The following is a 16,693-nucleotide window of genomic DNA, read 5'->3' on the forward strand; positions in this document are numbered from 1 at the left end:
AATTTCAACTGAGAATCTAAAATTCTGGGATGCTCATTTGAATGGAGGTAGTCTTTAGATATTCTGCACCCAAGTCATTTAGGGCATTGTGAGCTTGGAAGCAAATTGGAAACTAGTGTGGTCGGTACAAAACCATACAGCAATAGTCTGGCTCCCACATTTTTTTTAAGTGTAGCTTCCAACCCTTTTTAAAGGGTGGCCCACACAGTTTGCATTACAGTAATCTAATTAGAATATAATTAATGTATATCCTACTGTGGCCAGGTCTGTGGAGGCCACTGGTGTCCAGCTAAATTTGGGTAGAAACATCTTGGTCAGAGAAGCCAGCTGTCTTCGTAATGTTGGATCCAAGAGGGTAGGAGGCTTAACCCCATCTAGAACATATTGCAACCCCAATCCCAGTTCATCTTTTCCACTGGGAAAAAGAACTTCCTCCTTGGCTGGATTGAAGTCTAAATTTATTCACCTGCATTCAATTCGTATGTTTATAATAGATACGATTAACAATGACACATGGTAAAACTCCATTTTAAGAAAAGGCCTTTCCCAGGCTAATGTAAAAATAGCACCTCCTTTCCTTACAAGGAAGTCCTCTCATAATAGTTATGTACTAAGTGAGCCAGCATGGTTCTTTCAGATTACAGTCATACTGAAAAACACATTTTCCACTGCATGATATCCTGCTATGCAACAAAGATGAAACAATCAAATTTCACTTAGACCACTCAAGTACCAATTGTGCTTCTGTATAAAATAGACAAGCTGTCTCAAGATTTCCTTTCATATTACAAGTCCCAGGAATGAATGAAACATGTCTGAAATTTCCCACAATTTATATCCACTCCCTTAAGAAGACATTGCCAGTTTGAAAGAAACATCTGTAACTTGAATATAGATCACGCCATATGGAAACAGACATTCAGCTTTTTGAACTCATTATAAATATGCTGATAAATCAAAGTTTTTGTTCAAATTGTGATGTCTTTAAAATTAAATCATTCCTTCGGAGATGGTAAAATATATGGGCCTTGCCTTGAGTTTAGGAAAGTTACTGTTTGGGATTAGTCAGCAGGAGAGTTATAATCCAAAAAAAAAAAAAAAAAAAAAAGCTTTGCTCTTTTCCTTTTAGATATCATGCATGAATTTACCTTAAATTTTGGCCTATATGATTATAGAGCCCCCGGTGGCGCAGTGGGTTAAAGCACTGAGCTGCTGAGCTTGTTGATCGAAAGGTCACAGGCTCGAATCTGGGGAGCTGTCAGCCCCAGTTTCTGCAAACTTAGCAGTTCGAAAACATGCAAATGTGAGTAGATAAATAGGTACTGCTCCGGTGAGAAGGTAACGGCGCTCCATGCAGTTATGCTGGCCACATGACCTTGTAGGTGTCTATGGACAATGCTGGCTCTTCAGCTTAGAAATAGAGATGAGCACCACACCCCAGAGTCGGACACAACTGGACTTCATGTCCGGGGAAAACCTTTACCTTTGCCCTATGATTATATTCGTCTATATCTAAGAAAATTTAGTTTTACTTTTACTTTGTTGTTCATTAATCTTTAATGCTAAAGCTCTGATACTTTGCTTTATAAGTCCAGGTATTTGAAGTACTGGCCATTGTAGGAGGTTTCCAATGTTTGCTTGAACATTTCAGGTCATTTTATTTTTAGCCTTATTTTTTGAACAATCTAGCATGTTGTTCCTTGTTGATTGTTCCCACTGCAAAGTGGGTGCAGCAAACCTTATCTTCTGGAGGAGGAGCTGGCCACAGTTGGGACTACTATGGGGCACACTGACATTGTTTCCTGATACAAAACTTGAGCCAAGATCACCAAGGACAACTTCGTCCAAGAATTATTTTGTTCTGGAGAGTCAAGAGTTCTGCTCCACTGAATTTGGCCTTGGGAATGCTCCACATGTGAGGTCACAGAATTATTTTAGTTGTAGGTGAGAGTGTCCCTTGAAGAATTTACACTTATAAGGCATGGGACTTCAAAGTGGTTGAATGAATGGAAGAAGCTAACAAGAGGGAAGTCTTCTTCCTCCAGTTCTGCTCACATGGAGCTTTCCATGGTACTGAATTCACTGCGCTTCCTTACCTCTTCAGTACCTACTTAAAAAGCAGCACTAAACCACAGCCTGTTATGTCTCAGTACACAATTCTGAATACAGAGGTATGATACAAAAGGAACTTGTATATAATAGCTAAGTTTGTTTGCTTTGCCTTTTAACCTTGAACAATGATAAGAAACTGGCTATGCAGAGCTCAGTCTGATTTGAAAGGCAGGAGAACTAACATTGCTAACTACAGAAATGGTACTGATCCATACCAAACTCTATCATGTTTTCTATGAGGATCATGCCCTAATATATTCATATCTAATGAACCAGAGGAATATGGACTGGCTGGAATTAAGATTTCTGATTAAAATACTACATTCACAATGCTTCAGTATTGTAGACCTTTTGCAGGAAGCCATTCAATCCTTTGAACCTAGTGATATTCATAAAAGCTGCATGTCATCTGCTGGAATTGTGTTGCTTGACTGCACCATGCCAAGGAGCATCCAAGTTTCTGCATTTTCAAGGAACTACATACCATACAATGGCCAAATTCATACATTGTCCTGCGTGGCTCCCCACTCACCATACTCCAGACTTGTGTTTTTGCTGTGATCGTCTCTGTGAATGACCACTTCATGTCTAATGAAGAATGGGGAAGTACATTAGAGAAGTGACTGTGCTAGGTGTGGAGAAATTGTGTTTTAAACCAAAACCTACTAAGGTCTCAGGAGATGATGTTGTTGTTCTGCATCTTGCAATGGGGCATTAATGCTCCTCTGAATCTACATTGTTTCCAATAGTCAGTTAAATTCCTACAGCAAATCATGAGTCCTGGTGGAATCATTGGCTTTTATGGCAAGTGAAAGAGATTACCAACCTCTGCAAAGACCAAAAAGAAACATGCATAAGTGTAAATTCACCTATAAAGCCCTAAACGGCTCCGGCCCAAAATACCTTTCGGACCGCATCTTGGCCTACGAGCCCACGAGGACCTTGAGATCGTCTGGGGAGGCCCTTCTCTCGATCCCGCCTGCCTCACAGGCACGTCTGGCGGGGACGAGGGAGAGGGCCTTCTCGGTGGTGGCCCCCCGGCTGTGGAACACTCTCCCTGCAGACATCAGACAGGCGCCCTCCCTTATGTCCTTCCGAAAAAGCCTTAAGACATGGCTGTTCGAGAAGGCATTTAATTAAGTGCTATAACAATGTTGTATTGTTAATATGTTGTTGTAATTGTTTCTTTGTAAATTGCCTTTATATGTGTTGTACACCGCCATGAGTCGCCCTAAAGGGCTGAGAATGGCGGTTAATAAATGCATCAAATAAATAAATAAATAAATAAATTGGTCTTATATATGCTGCGTATGACACTAACAGGATGCTGGTTAAAGATTGCAAAGACTGCAGGAAGTTTGTTGTTGTTCATTCGTTCAGTCGTCTCTGACTCTTCGTGACCTTATGGACCAGCCCACGCCAGAGCTCCCTGTCGGCCGTCACCACCCCCAGCTCCTTCAAGGTCAGTCCAGTCACTTCAAGGATGCTATCCATCCGTCTTGCCCTTGGTCGGCCCTCTTCCTTTTACCTTCTACTTTCCCGAGCATAATTGTTGCTGCAGGAAGTAAACAGCCTCTATAGAAGACTGGATTGGACATACAACCCATTAAGGTTTTTCTTCCACAAAATACATTTCCCTCAACTTTCATTTTATCTAGTTTTCCCAAGCTTAATTGAAAGAGTCAATGGAGGAACCCTGCTTATGGAATATCTTCCCCCAAAAGTCTTGCCTTGAGGGTTTGCAATTTTTTTGGTATTTTAATTCTCCTATGCATTTAAATAATGTTGTTATAGTAGGTTTTCGGGCTGTATAGCCATGTTCCAGAAGCATTCTCTCCTGTATGGCCATACAGCCCGAAAAACCTACAACAACCCTGTGATTCGAGCCATGAAAGCCTTCGACAATACATTTTAAGAATGGTTCTTATTGCTTTTGCATTTCGACCTTCATGCATCCTGCTATTGGTTTTTATTTCTTTCATATCCCAAGATCTAGCCCTTGCACTTTACTACAGTTTCCTGCCATTAGATATAGTGTTGTACTTTATATTGCCTTTCTACTCCATTGACCCCTCCATTCTACTCCTAATCTGTCACCTGGTTTTTGCACTTTATCCATCAGGCCTGTCCTGTCAACTGATTTGCACTGGCACACACACCTGAGTTCAATAATTGTTTACTCTGTCAGGCTATTGGTTGTTTGTCTGATGCTTGTTTTATACTGTTTTGTGATATTGTTTTATAAATTTTATTGTGTTATATTCTAACTATGTTGATTGGGCTTGTCCCCATGTAACCCACCTTGAGTCCCTGTGGGGAGATGGTGGTGGGATACAAAAATAAATTTTTTTTGTTGTTGTCGTTGCTGTTGCTGTTCTTCTTCTTATTATTATTATATGCTGTAGTGTTGTGTTGCTATTATTTTCTATTACTGTCTATATGGTATCCATATAGATATACATACATACATAAATAAGTGTGTTCATACAGACATAAGTATAGATACACACACATACACATACACACACATATATACACACACACTTACTTTAACAAGTGTTTTTTACAATTTTATATTTTGGATGCATTATGCATTGACTCAACAGGGGAAGCCAGAGCTCTGTTGTACCTGAGCAGAACTGTTGATAGCAAGGTGTACTAGAGGTTTTTCATTTTTTGTATCAGCATAAGTCAAAGCTGACTTAGTGGCAATTAACAGCAGCCCATTCTGGCCAGAGATCTCTGATTTTCAAACACAATTAGCAGATCATGAATAAAAGCCATGGCGATATATCAATGAACTTAATAACTATTCTAAGGTCTATAAATTAAGAAGCTGGAAAGGACCTGTTTGTGGAAATTTGAAAAATATTGCACATTTTATTGGGCACCATAAACTAACAAAAATATGTTTGCTAATCTTTACATTGGGGAGACCCAAAAAAGTTTCTTCACAACCTGATTGCTATGAAAGAGTTCCTATTTGAGGGACTTGGTTATCTCTAAAATGTAAATTGGATCATTTCACTGGGTCATATGCATCTATTTACTTTATAGCCCCCTTTCAACTGAGCTCTAACTCTTTTTTATTTTTTAAAATATTGTTGTTATTATTCTTTTGGTAAATTACATTTTCAATTGTTGAGTCCAGTGGTTACAAAAGTTTAGTGGTCCCTGGGTGTTGTTGGGCCACAACTCTTGGCTGACAGACAAGAATTCTAATAGTACATCTTAATGTTTGGTGCTGTGAACTAATGCAGCTGTTATTTATTTTGCTCCAAGGTTTGGCTCAGAAAGTAAGGACAGTTTACTTCAGTTGGGGATTTAAACTGTTTCAGGGGAATGTGGCCAATTTTTTACTTAACTACAAATATATCTTTAGTTTTAACTAATGGTGCTATAGTCTGGTTCTGGATTAAGATAAGGCAATATGGCCTTATCAAAGAGTGGGAGGAAAGCTATAATAGGGGTGATAAGAAAACATACTGTATATATTCAGTTTTATTCTGTTTATTTACTGGTGATCAGGGGAGCTTTTGCACAATTAAAACTTGTGTGCCAGCTGTGCCCGTACCTTGGGAAGTCTGACTTGGCCACGGTGGTCCACGCTCTGCTTACACCCCGTATAGACTACTGCAATGCTCTCTATGTGGGGTTGCCTCTGAAGACTGCCTGGAAGCTGCAATTAGTCCAACTATCGGCAGTCAGATTACTAATAGGAGCGGGGTACAGGGAGCATACTACTCTTCTGTTGTGCCAGCTCCACTGGCTGCCAATTAGCTTCCGAGCACAATTCAAAGTGCTGGTGCTGACCTATAAATCCCTAAACGACTCCGGCCCAGTTTACCTGTCCGAACGGATTCTCCCCTATGAACCATCAAGGTTGTTAAGATCTTCTGGAGGGGCCCTGCTCTCGGTCCCACCACCCTCGCAATCGCGTCTGGTGGGGACGAGGGACAGGGCCTTCTCGGTGGTGGCCCCTCGGCTTTGGAACTCCCTCCCATTGGAGATTAGAACTGCCCCTTCTCTCCTGACTTTTAGAAAGCTAGTGAAAACTTGGCTCTGGAATTTAGCATTTGATGAGTGAGTCAATAACCCTTGAACACACGGACGGATGGTGATGAATTATGATTTTATTCTGACGACTTGGCCTTATGCAATTATATGATTGTATTTTAATGTATTTTATGTATTATGTATTGGTGTATTATGAGATGTGATGTTTTACATTATTGTTTATGAATCTTTTGTTGTGAACTGGCCTGAGTCTCTCTTCGGAGGTCGAGAAGACCGGTATATAAAAGTTCTAAATAAATAAGTAAAATAAATACAGTAAGTGTTTTACTTAACTTTCTATATAGAGTGTAATCAAGTTTTATCAAGCCTTTTTGTTTGGTCTGATATTGTGATATGGCCTAAGGGCTATCAATAAAATTTACTACTACTATAAAATTTAAGAAGTTATAAATCAAACTTTAATGGAGTGCACAATGATCTTGATGCATTTTCATGTAACTCTGCTCTGGGTTTTCATCACCTTATATCACCTTGCCATCTGAATAACTGTGTGATGGGTTGGGTGCTCTGTTAGCTGCATCCTGCCCCTCCCCGAAACTCCTTCCCCTAGAATTCCAGGCATAAATCTGCCACTGAGGTGTTCCCTCCCTCTTAACAGCAACGTTACAGAGGTCATCCAAGGGCCTAACAAATGATTCAAAGGGTTTCTCTAGGCTTCTGAGTTCCTTGATCGAAGACTCTCTCATAAATCACTGTCTTGAGAACAGCGTTATTCTCACAGTTCATCCAAGGGCCACATAATCAAATGTGTCTAGAGCACTGTCATAGTTCATTTCCTGATCCATATCTAAGCCTATACTTTCCTTTCCCACTTTACCACCACAACACATCCACTTCACTCCTGCTTCCACCATGCCTCACATCTTTCCCCCATCACTACCTCCACTTCTCAGCCACCCTTCTTTTCCCCACTCCACATTTGGAGCTGAGCATGGAATTCTTGTATCATTGTGGCTTTTCAATGGGTGTCCAGGGTAGCAAAACAGGCACAGAAGGAAGTGTGTGAGTGAGTCATATCCAAGCCCTGGGAAATCTTTCGAAGATGCAAGGCGCCTCCTCCCCACACCCAGCTGGACTTTTGCACTGACTAGGGAGGTTCAGGTCTGTGTCCGCATGAGAAGAACCCTATGTCCAGTCTAGATGAGAAGAACCCCATGCAAACCCCATGATCTGTTAAACAAATTATTTTAAAGGGAAACCCCACCATCTGTTAAATCACTTCTGGCCACTTCATCACATTCATTAAACTAGCTGCTTCATCACATTCATTAAATTCTACTGAGCCATCCACTTAAGAAATGGCAAACTACTGTGTCCATCACAGTAAGGTAGAGATAGCTTGGCATTTTGCAGTGTTTTAAATGGTTATCTTTTCAGACGCTTTCTAAGCTGGTTGGCAAGTGACTTTTTTTGGTAAATTATCTGCATAGAGATGTGCAAAATGGCCAATTCTGTCATGTGATGAATTCCCCCTGTTCTCTACTTTAAAATGAAACAATTACATAATTTGTGGGAGGAGCTGAAATGCCCTTTTGAGAAAAAGCTCTGCCATTATCTTTTGCTCACCTTTTGCCCAAGGAAAGAGAGATACCTTTCCTTCTCCCTTCTACCCCTTCTTTCCTTCCTGCATCCCTTCTTTTATGTTTGTATCCCTTCTCACATCCTTCTACCCAGGCCCGTAGCCAGGATTTTGATTCGGGGAGGGGGGGGGGGGAGCTGAGTCTGAGTGAAAGAGGGTCTACCCTAGGAAACCTTTTGTATTGTTACCCCGATACCCCCATGCATATGGGATATATTGAGCATGGTGATCAGATCATGATATGAATAAACATAACAGTTTAAATAATGTACCAGTAAGGCCTTCTCGCGGACCACCATGAGAATTTCGGGGGGGGGGGATGAAGCCCTCCAAGCCCCCCCCCCCCCCCGCTACACCACAACAGTGGCATTCCAGGCATTCTCTTATGCTTTCTTTTAAAAGTCATATACATTGCTTTACTTGAGCCTTGTCATTGTCTTTCATCTGTGAGCTTTGGTTGCTATACAGAAAAAGAGCTGAGGTTTGAAAGGGGCTTAAGGAGCTGAATTCATGACAGGGATGAGCCAATGTAGGCCTAAGGAGGGAAGGAAAGAGGTTTCTCAGTGGGCCGCGGAGTGATCCCATCACTCTGAGTGAGGACAGAGTTCCTCGGAACAGCTTCAACTAGACTGGAAGTGATTGGGAAGTGGGGATGGGCTCCTTTCCTAGACAGTTTCCTCTTTCCCAAGAAGGGCACTCTTAATCAAACTCTTGAAAATGTTTCAAAGCTTTAGGCCCACCTTTTCCTTCTTCACATCCACTTTAACTACCAGGAGCCGCACTGGGTGAAAGAGATCTGTTTTGCTGGTGATACTGGTTCTGTTTCATAAGGGTTCTAATCCTGTCTTACAAATTATTGTCTGACTTTTAAACCGGATCACTACTACAACCGACTTCTGCTGCTAAGCATAGCTCTTGGCTATTAATTCAGTTTGGGGAACCAGGGCAGGTAAGTGTATGAGTGAACCTACATTGTCAAATTATAGCAGTCTGATACCTCTTCAATTGCCATGAATCGATGCTGTAGACCAGGGGTCTCCAAACTTTTTAAACAGAGGGCCAGGTCACAGTCCCTCAAACTGTTGGAGGGCTGGATTATAATTTGAAAAAAACATGAATGAATTCCTATGCTTACTGCACATATCTTATTTGTCGTGCAAAAAAACACTTAAAATACAATGATAAAAATGAAGAATTTTAACAAATATAAACTTATTAGTATTTCAATGTGAAGTGTGGGCATGGTTTTGGCTGATGAAATAGGATTGTTGTTGTTGTTGTTGTGTGCTTTCAAGTCGTTTCAGACTTTGGTTGAACCTGAGCAAGGGCTGGGTAAATGACCCTGGAGGGCCGTATCCGGCCCCCGGGCCTTAGTTTGAGGGCCCCTGCTGTAGACTGATGGATTTTAAATATTTGTAATGGTACATAGCTTTCCATGATAGCAGCTATCTTTTACTGTCAACAATTTTCTTCATTTTTTTCCACAAAGAAAATGGGGGAGGAGACAGATCTCAACTGTGTGATGGCAAATCAATGGGAGGACACCTGAGTAAAATGGATAGATTGAAAAGTGTGTGATGAAGGAAGGAAAATCATCCATTTAATTTCAAAGGGGCCCTGGTTTTCCTTTTTATGAAGTTCAGCTGAAGCATCTTCTGCAGAATTGTAAATACTGCACAACAAATTGTGCAAATGTCTAAAACAACCACAAGGTAATGTTCAGAAAACCTTATTACCACATTTTTAGGTACCCCATTATTAAACCTAGGACCCTTCCACACAGCCCTATATCCCAGAATATTAAGGCAGAAAATTCCACAATATCTGCTTTGAACTGGGTTATCAGAGTCCACACTCAGATAATGTGGGGTTTTCTGCCTTGATATTCTGGGATATAGGGCTGTGTGGAAGGGCCCTAAGGGGGCTCTACTTGGGGTTGGGGCCCACAGTTTAAGAAGCAGTGTGTTAAATCACTTCCAGAACATGCAAATCTCATGATCTGTTAAAATACTTCTTTTAAAGGGCACATAGTTTTTATAGATATGAAACAAACAGATGTTGCAAAATTATTGTACTGTGCCTTAAAAGCACTACCTCATTAATCACTTCAAGGCTAGTTTACATTGCTTTGAGTGAGAGGAAACTCTCCAGGAAGTATGGTATTTTCTCCTAAATATGTTTAAACACTCATATTTCCCTAGTAAAGTGAAAAACACACTGCTATTGGCTGAGCTAATGATGTGCCTAATAGTGCTGCACACCATCGCTTCCTCCTAGATTATATGGAAAGGACTGAGTATATTTGTGGTTACTTTTCCTAGTGATTCAGGGTAAAGAAAATTCATGGCACACACCATTTTTGGATTCCTGTACCACAGTATATTTCCATGCAATAGTTGGAGTTGGGTGGGACAAAACACTATGAAGACTAATAAATGAAGAGATTTTGTAACTTTTGGGTTGTTAGACACAAGATTACTGTGTTATATAGCATGCCATTGTATGAGGAACGGCTTAAAGAGCTGGGCATCTTTAGCCTGCAGAAGAGAAGTCTGAGAGAAGACATGGGGGCCATGTATGGATATGTTGCCGACAGGCTGAGAAAGGCGGTATACAAATACAGTAAATAAATAAACACGTGAGAGGAAGTTGTAGGGAGAACGGAGCAGGCTTGTTTTCTGCTGCCCTGGAAACTAGGACGTGGAACAATGGCTTCACAGTATAGGAAAGGAGATTCCACCTGAACATTAGAAAGAACTTCCTGACTGTGAGAGCTGTTCAGCAGGGGAACTCTCTGCCCCAGAGTGTGGTTGAGGTTCCTTCTTTGGATGGAACAGAGATTGGATGGCCGTCTGTCAGGGCTGCTTTGAATGCGATTTTCCTGCTTTTTGACAGAATGGGGTTGGACTGGATAGCCCACGAGGTCTCTTCCAATCCTATATTCTATATAGGGAAAAATTGTGTCTCCCTAAAAAAAGAGAATTTTGTATAAATAGTTTTTATTTAAGAAAAAAATACAGTAGAACAAACAAGCGCATTTTAGGTATTTATAAGGCTAGAAAATGTACAATTAATTCTATCTACTACTACAATACTATAACTAAATGACTATTAAAAATAACAGAACAACACACACACACACATATATATACACAAAACAAAACACTGCCCCCAGTGGCACAGTGGGTTAAACCCTTGTGCCAGCAGGACTGAAGACCGACAGGTTGCAGGTTTAAATCCAGGAAGCGTGTGGGTGAGCTCCCTCTATCAGCTCCAGCTCCTCACGCGGGGACATGAGAGAAGCCTCCCACAAGGATGGTAAAAACATCAAATCATCCAGGCATCCCTTGGGCAACGTCCTTGCAGATGGCCAATTGTCTCACACCAGAAGTGACTTGCAGTTTCTCAAGTTGCTCCTGACACGACAAAAAAACCCAAAGAAACAAAAACAGATCTACAAACATCTTACTCTCTATCTTATAGTGTTGATCCCTTATAATTCTGCTGCATTTAAATGATATTATTAATACTTCTGGTAACATTGTATTAATTCATGAACCCCCCAGCTGACAAATGTTCTCATTGTTTTTATGAATAGGTACGGAACAAGTCCCAATCTTTCTGAAAGTTGGTCAAAGATTTTTCCTTAACTGAAGAGAAGAGAAAATATTATTGTTTGGGGAACAGAGAGGGAGTGAACATTGGCTGGTCAGTAAATTTGCAGATTAGGACTATCCAAAGCTAAATCCTGAGATCTAGGAAATGACAGAAATCTAAGTGCTCCTCTTACCTTCTCCCCCCATTTGATGGTTGGCCAACACTAAGACCTTCTGCACAGTTCTCTTAAAGGGAAACTATATGAAAGCTTTCAAGACTTCTTGCCTGAAACAACAGAAGGGCTTGTGTTAGGGCTGGTGAAATCTCAACCATCAACACTTTAGATAAGTATTTTGAAAGATAAGGATAATCAGTCCAGTACTATTAGCAAGTGCTTAGCAGGAAGGACTTTATCACATAAAATTGCTATCCTGCAGAATTTAGCTAATCAGCAGTGATGACATTTTAATGCCATTGCATCTCTCCATAATCATGCAACTACAATTATTTGCTGCTCTGTAGTCCTACAGCTTTAATTCCTTTTAGTAATGTAACTCTACCCTCTTGCAATTACACTGCTCCATTGATTTAAAAAAAGTTCTCAGAGAAGAACTTCACAACTCCAGAGAAGGTTAGTAAACACACACAGAAAAGCCCTTTAAATCAATCAATTCCTCCAAGAGAAAGTGTGTGAGCAGGACAATGCTTCTCTCAATATCATTTTTGGGGTTCGATCAGGGGCCATTGGTGGAAAAGTGGCAGACCAGCAGTGGGTTATACATGGCATTGTGCTATAGGAAAGATCAACAAAGGTGCTTCAATGATGGTTTGCCACCTTCATCTAATAAAAGCCCTAGATGTGGGGGCTCTCAACTTGTCATGTGAACTTTCAACTGTCAGGTTTTTTAGTTGGCTTTGTGCACTTTAATTGCAAATATTTTACAGAGAAAAACAATAGTTCTGCCATTTTGCTGTCTGAATAGGAATGGCCAAGACAGAGGAACTTAACAAAGGTTTACTCTTTGACACTTGTCTTTTTCTCTCTCCCCTCGCCCCATTTACAGGTAGCATCTTCTTTGAAGGAGCAAGAATTCATAGAGGCTTGGGGGATAAAAGCAAAAGAAGTCTATGGCAACATTTGGCAAAACTTCACTGATCCTGAGCTGAAGAAAATAATCAGTTCCATCCAGACATTAGGCACTTCCAATTTGCCTCTGGAAAAGCGGGAGCAGGTAAGCAACTTTGGACTGAAAGAGATTGAGTTTTAGCATGGAAATGGAAGGGACTTCCAAGCTGGAAAAGCATATTTTCGCCTTTTGCTGTAAGTGCTTGCAACGATGGCCATCAATTTGTGAAGAAGCCACCAGTTTGTAACAGTTTTGTAAAAATGTCACCACTTTGTAAGGGTTGATTAAATTGATAACGTAGCTAATAGCTAGTAATATTGAATTGGTCTTTCTTTAGGATGTAGCGTGACTTAACTTGGAAAGGATTTGTAACAGAGACCAGGCTTTATAAGAAACTGTAACAAGTTTATTGAAATGCAGCAGAACCTTGATGGTTTCAATGTTTCTTACTCTTAGAGGCACATATCTTCAGAGATTACATTTATAACATTCCTTAAAACAACTCTGGAAAGAACTCTTCCTTCTACTAAACAGGTTTCAAACTTATTTTTCTTCAAACTGTGTTTCTTTCCTTATTAGATTACTTCAGATACAAGCTTATTCTTTCTTTGTGATATTTCTGTTGCAATAAAGATTCTCACTGGGTTTCTCTCACCCTTTCTACTCATATACTAACTACTAATATAAGTCAACTCGACTTATCTAAACTACCTAGGCTAAAAGCTAAAACCTTCCTGATTCTCACTACAGTAGAATCAGCATTTTCCTGTAGTTTTTAAACTACAGACTACCTCCCTGGTTCTCACTACTACAGAACCAGCCACTCCTGCAGTTCACAGACTACAGACTGCCTTACTGGTTCTCAACACACCACAGAACCAGCCTCCCTGCAGTTCGCTGACTGCAGACTGTTTTAAAATGGCTGCCCTGCCAAGTGGCAGTTGGCTCCGCCCCTATTTCCATAGCAACCCAGCTCAAAGTGAGCTGAGCTGGCTACCACCCTCCCCCAGTTATGTAACATTAAATACTTACCCTTTCTAAACACCTATCTATACATAACAGTAGATTAAAATTTACACTTCACCACGGTGCTCCATATCAGGGGGAGTTTCTTTTTGCAGCAATCAGTGGTCACTCTGTGGTTTCACTAGTGAAAAGAGTTCGTTGGACTGAAGGGAGACTGAGGGATTGCCCACAATGGTCAGCAAACCCCATCCCAGGTAACAGGATTGTGATAAGATTGCCTTTTTGGTAGCAGTCAGTCACGAATGGTGCATGAGGAAATGGAAGGTGAGTGCTTGCCCAGCCATGAAGAATTGAACTGGATAAAAACACTGAAATATTTTTCTTCTAGAATATAAATGTTGTTGTTGTTCATTCGTTCAGTCATTTCTGACTCTTCATGACCTCATGGACCAGCCCACGCCAGAGCTTCCTGTCCGCCGTAACCACTCCCAGCTCCTTCAAGGTCAAGCTAGTCACCTCAAGAATGCCATCCATCCATCTTGCCCTTGGTTGGCCCTCTTCCTTTTTCCTTCCATTTCCTCCAGCATCATTGTCTTCTCTAAGCTTTCCTTTCTTCTCATTTATTTATTTATCGTGTCAGGGGCAACCAGACCATTGTATTACATTTCTAATAGAACAAAACAAACAAACAAGTTAAAAAAACCCCACAAAGTTTGCAAAGTTGGGAGTTGATTAAATGTCCTTTGACCAGTATCTGGCCACTTGGAGTGTCTCTGGTGTTGCCGCAAGAAGGTCCTCCATTATGTATGTGGCAGGACTCAGGTTGCATTGCAGCAGGTGGTCAGTGGTTTGCTCTCCACACTCGCATGTTGTGGACTCCACTATGTAGCCCCATTTCTTAAGATTGGCTCTGCATCTCGTGGTGCCAGAGCGCAGTCTGTTCAGCGCCTTCCAAGTTGCCCAGTCTTCTGTGTGCCCAGGGGGGAATCTCTCATTTGGTATCAGCCATTGGTTGAGGTTCTGGGTTTGAGCCTGCCACTTTTGGACTCTCGCTTGCTGGGGTGTTCCAGCGAGTGTCTCTGTAGATCTTAAAAAACTATTTCTTGATTTAAGTCATTGACGTGCTGGCTGATACCCAAACAAGGGATGAGCTGGAGATGTTACTGCCTTGATCCTTTCACTTTTGGCTGCTACTTCCTGGTGGATGTCAGGTGGTGCAATACTAGCTAAACAGTGTAATTTCTCCAGTGGTGTAGGGCGCAGAAACCCCGTGATAAGGCGGCATGTCTCATTAAGAGCCACATCCACTGTTTTAGCATGGTGAGATGTGTTCCACACTGGGCATGCATACTCAGCAGTAGAGTAGCATAGCGCAAGGGCAGAAAGGGGGGCTGCCCTTCCACTATGCTGCCCCCCTTTCTTCTCATGATGTGGCCAAAGTACTTCATGTTGGCCTCTACAAATCCTGTCCCTCCAATGAGCAGTCGGACTTTATTTCCTGAAGTATGGACTGGTTGGATCTTCTCGCAGTCCAAGGCACTCTGAGAACTTTCCTCCAGCACCACAGTTCAAAAGCATCTATCTTCCTTTGGTCAGCCTCTTCCCTATGGTCCAGCTCTCACATCTGTCGGTTACTATGGGGAATACCATTGCTTTAACTGTATTAGGTTATATTTAAAAGAGGCCTTATGGACTGTTGGTGAGATTTACACCACAAAAGGACTTCTGTACAATCAAGAGAGAGTGAGTAATGAATATTTATTTATTTATTGCATTTCTATACCGCTTTTCTCCCCTAGGGGGACTCAAAGCGGTGTATAGCATAATAATTGGCAAAAATTGAATGACTCACATACTAATAAAAACAAAACATTACATATCAAAAACAATAACATATAACTGTAAATTAAAATCATTAATTTTTTTAAAAAAAGGAACTTTGATTTCTAAGAGCAGAAGCTAAACATTTGGACTTTTTTTCATTTAGAAATATTGAAAATCAAGTGAACGCTAACTGATGCATAAGGGACAAGAATAGGAAATTTATCTAGTGACAAAACATGAGCAATAAGGGCAAGACCTACATAAAGTTATGGAATGGTCTGACAACCATAGTTCTTTGGTCTGTAACCAAACTCTGTAAACAGACTTCATGGTAATATATACTGAGAGATTGCCACCTGTTGGGTCAAAATAAACAAGTCTTAAGTACAGCAAAAAAATAAAATAAAAAATCTGCTTATCTCTGCTGTTATAAGTATCGCAGCTAAAATCTATCCTTCCATTTCCCCCCATTCTTTTTGGAACTGGGGCTCATCCAAAAAGCAGTCATCCTTCACAATTGTTTTTCTGCACCGACATAATCTTTTTCATAATCTTACCCTTCCCCAAACTTGACACCATTCTAAATATTGTCACCATTACAACCTTTTCTTTTGACATTATTTTCTAATTTCACATTTCACCACAATGCTGAGGTGAGATATATTCTAACAGGATAAGATGCAGCCCTCACCTTCCTAGCCCGCTGCATTATGACCTGTTGAATTAATTCTGCCCAGCTGTATTTCTCTTTACATTTCTTGCCTGCTCCAGTTTCCTCACAACTTCCATTTTATGTATTGATGTTTTCCTCTTCTTCTTCCTGCGAGAACATTCCTGCTTTGCCTCTTGATGATTTCAGTATTCATGTTCCCAAGTGTGCTCTAGTTAAGGAATTCAGAGCATTTCTCTTCCACAGAACGATTGAATCTTAGGTCTTCTTTTTGCCAGGAAATCCACGATAAATTTCTCATTCAGACAATTATAAAAGCTTCCTTTCTGGGGACCTTGTGGGTTTAATTATGTGAAGACTTAAAAGTTTTGAGTAATGTGTCCCTAAAGGGAGTATATAAGGCATTAGCTATCTCTTCTGAAATAGATAGTGACAGGTGAATTTCATCCTTAGTTTGATTTGTAATTATCAAGCAAACTAAACCCTTTTACACTCCAGATTGGAGGGTAGGAGAAACTTTGGGGGGGGGGGGTTGCAATTCAAGACAATTGAGATTCTGTCACATCCCCAACGGTTTGGAACCCGCCTACCTTCATGACCACATCTCTCTCCATGAACCAGCCCGAACACTTCAATCTTCGGGCAAGGCCCTCCTTTCGCCCTTACCAGTCTCTCAGACGCGCCTTGCGGGTAAAAGGGAGAGAGCCTTCTCCTCTGTGGCTCCCAACTCTGGAATTCATT

General features: G+C 41.0%; 1 protein-coding gene across 1 annotated transcript in view; it reads left to right on the forward strand.

Moving 5' to 3' along the window:
- ACE (angiotensin I converting enzyme) overlaps positions 1-16,693 on the forward strand; it is a 71,320-nt gene that overhangs the window by 16,638 nt on the left and 37,989 nt on the right. The window contains exon 2 of the mRNA XM_060781314.2: positions 12,430-12,597. Within this exon, the coding sequence (XP_060637297.2) occupies positions 12,430-12,597 (168 nt within the window). The remainder of the gene's footprint in view (positions 1-12,429; positions 12,598-16,693) is intronic.

This window comes from Anolis sagrei, chromosome 6 (assembly GCF_037176765.1).
Source record: "Anolis sagrei isolate rAnoSag1 chromosome 6, rAnoSag1.mat, whole genome shotgun sequence".
In the NCBI taxonomy this organism is placed as follows: Eukaryota; Metazoa; Chordata; class Lepidosauria; order Squamata; family Dactyloidae; genus Anolis; species Anolis sagrei.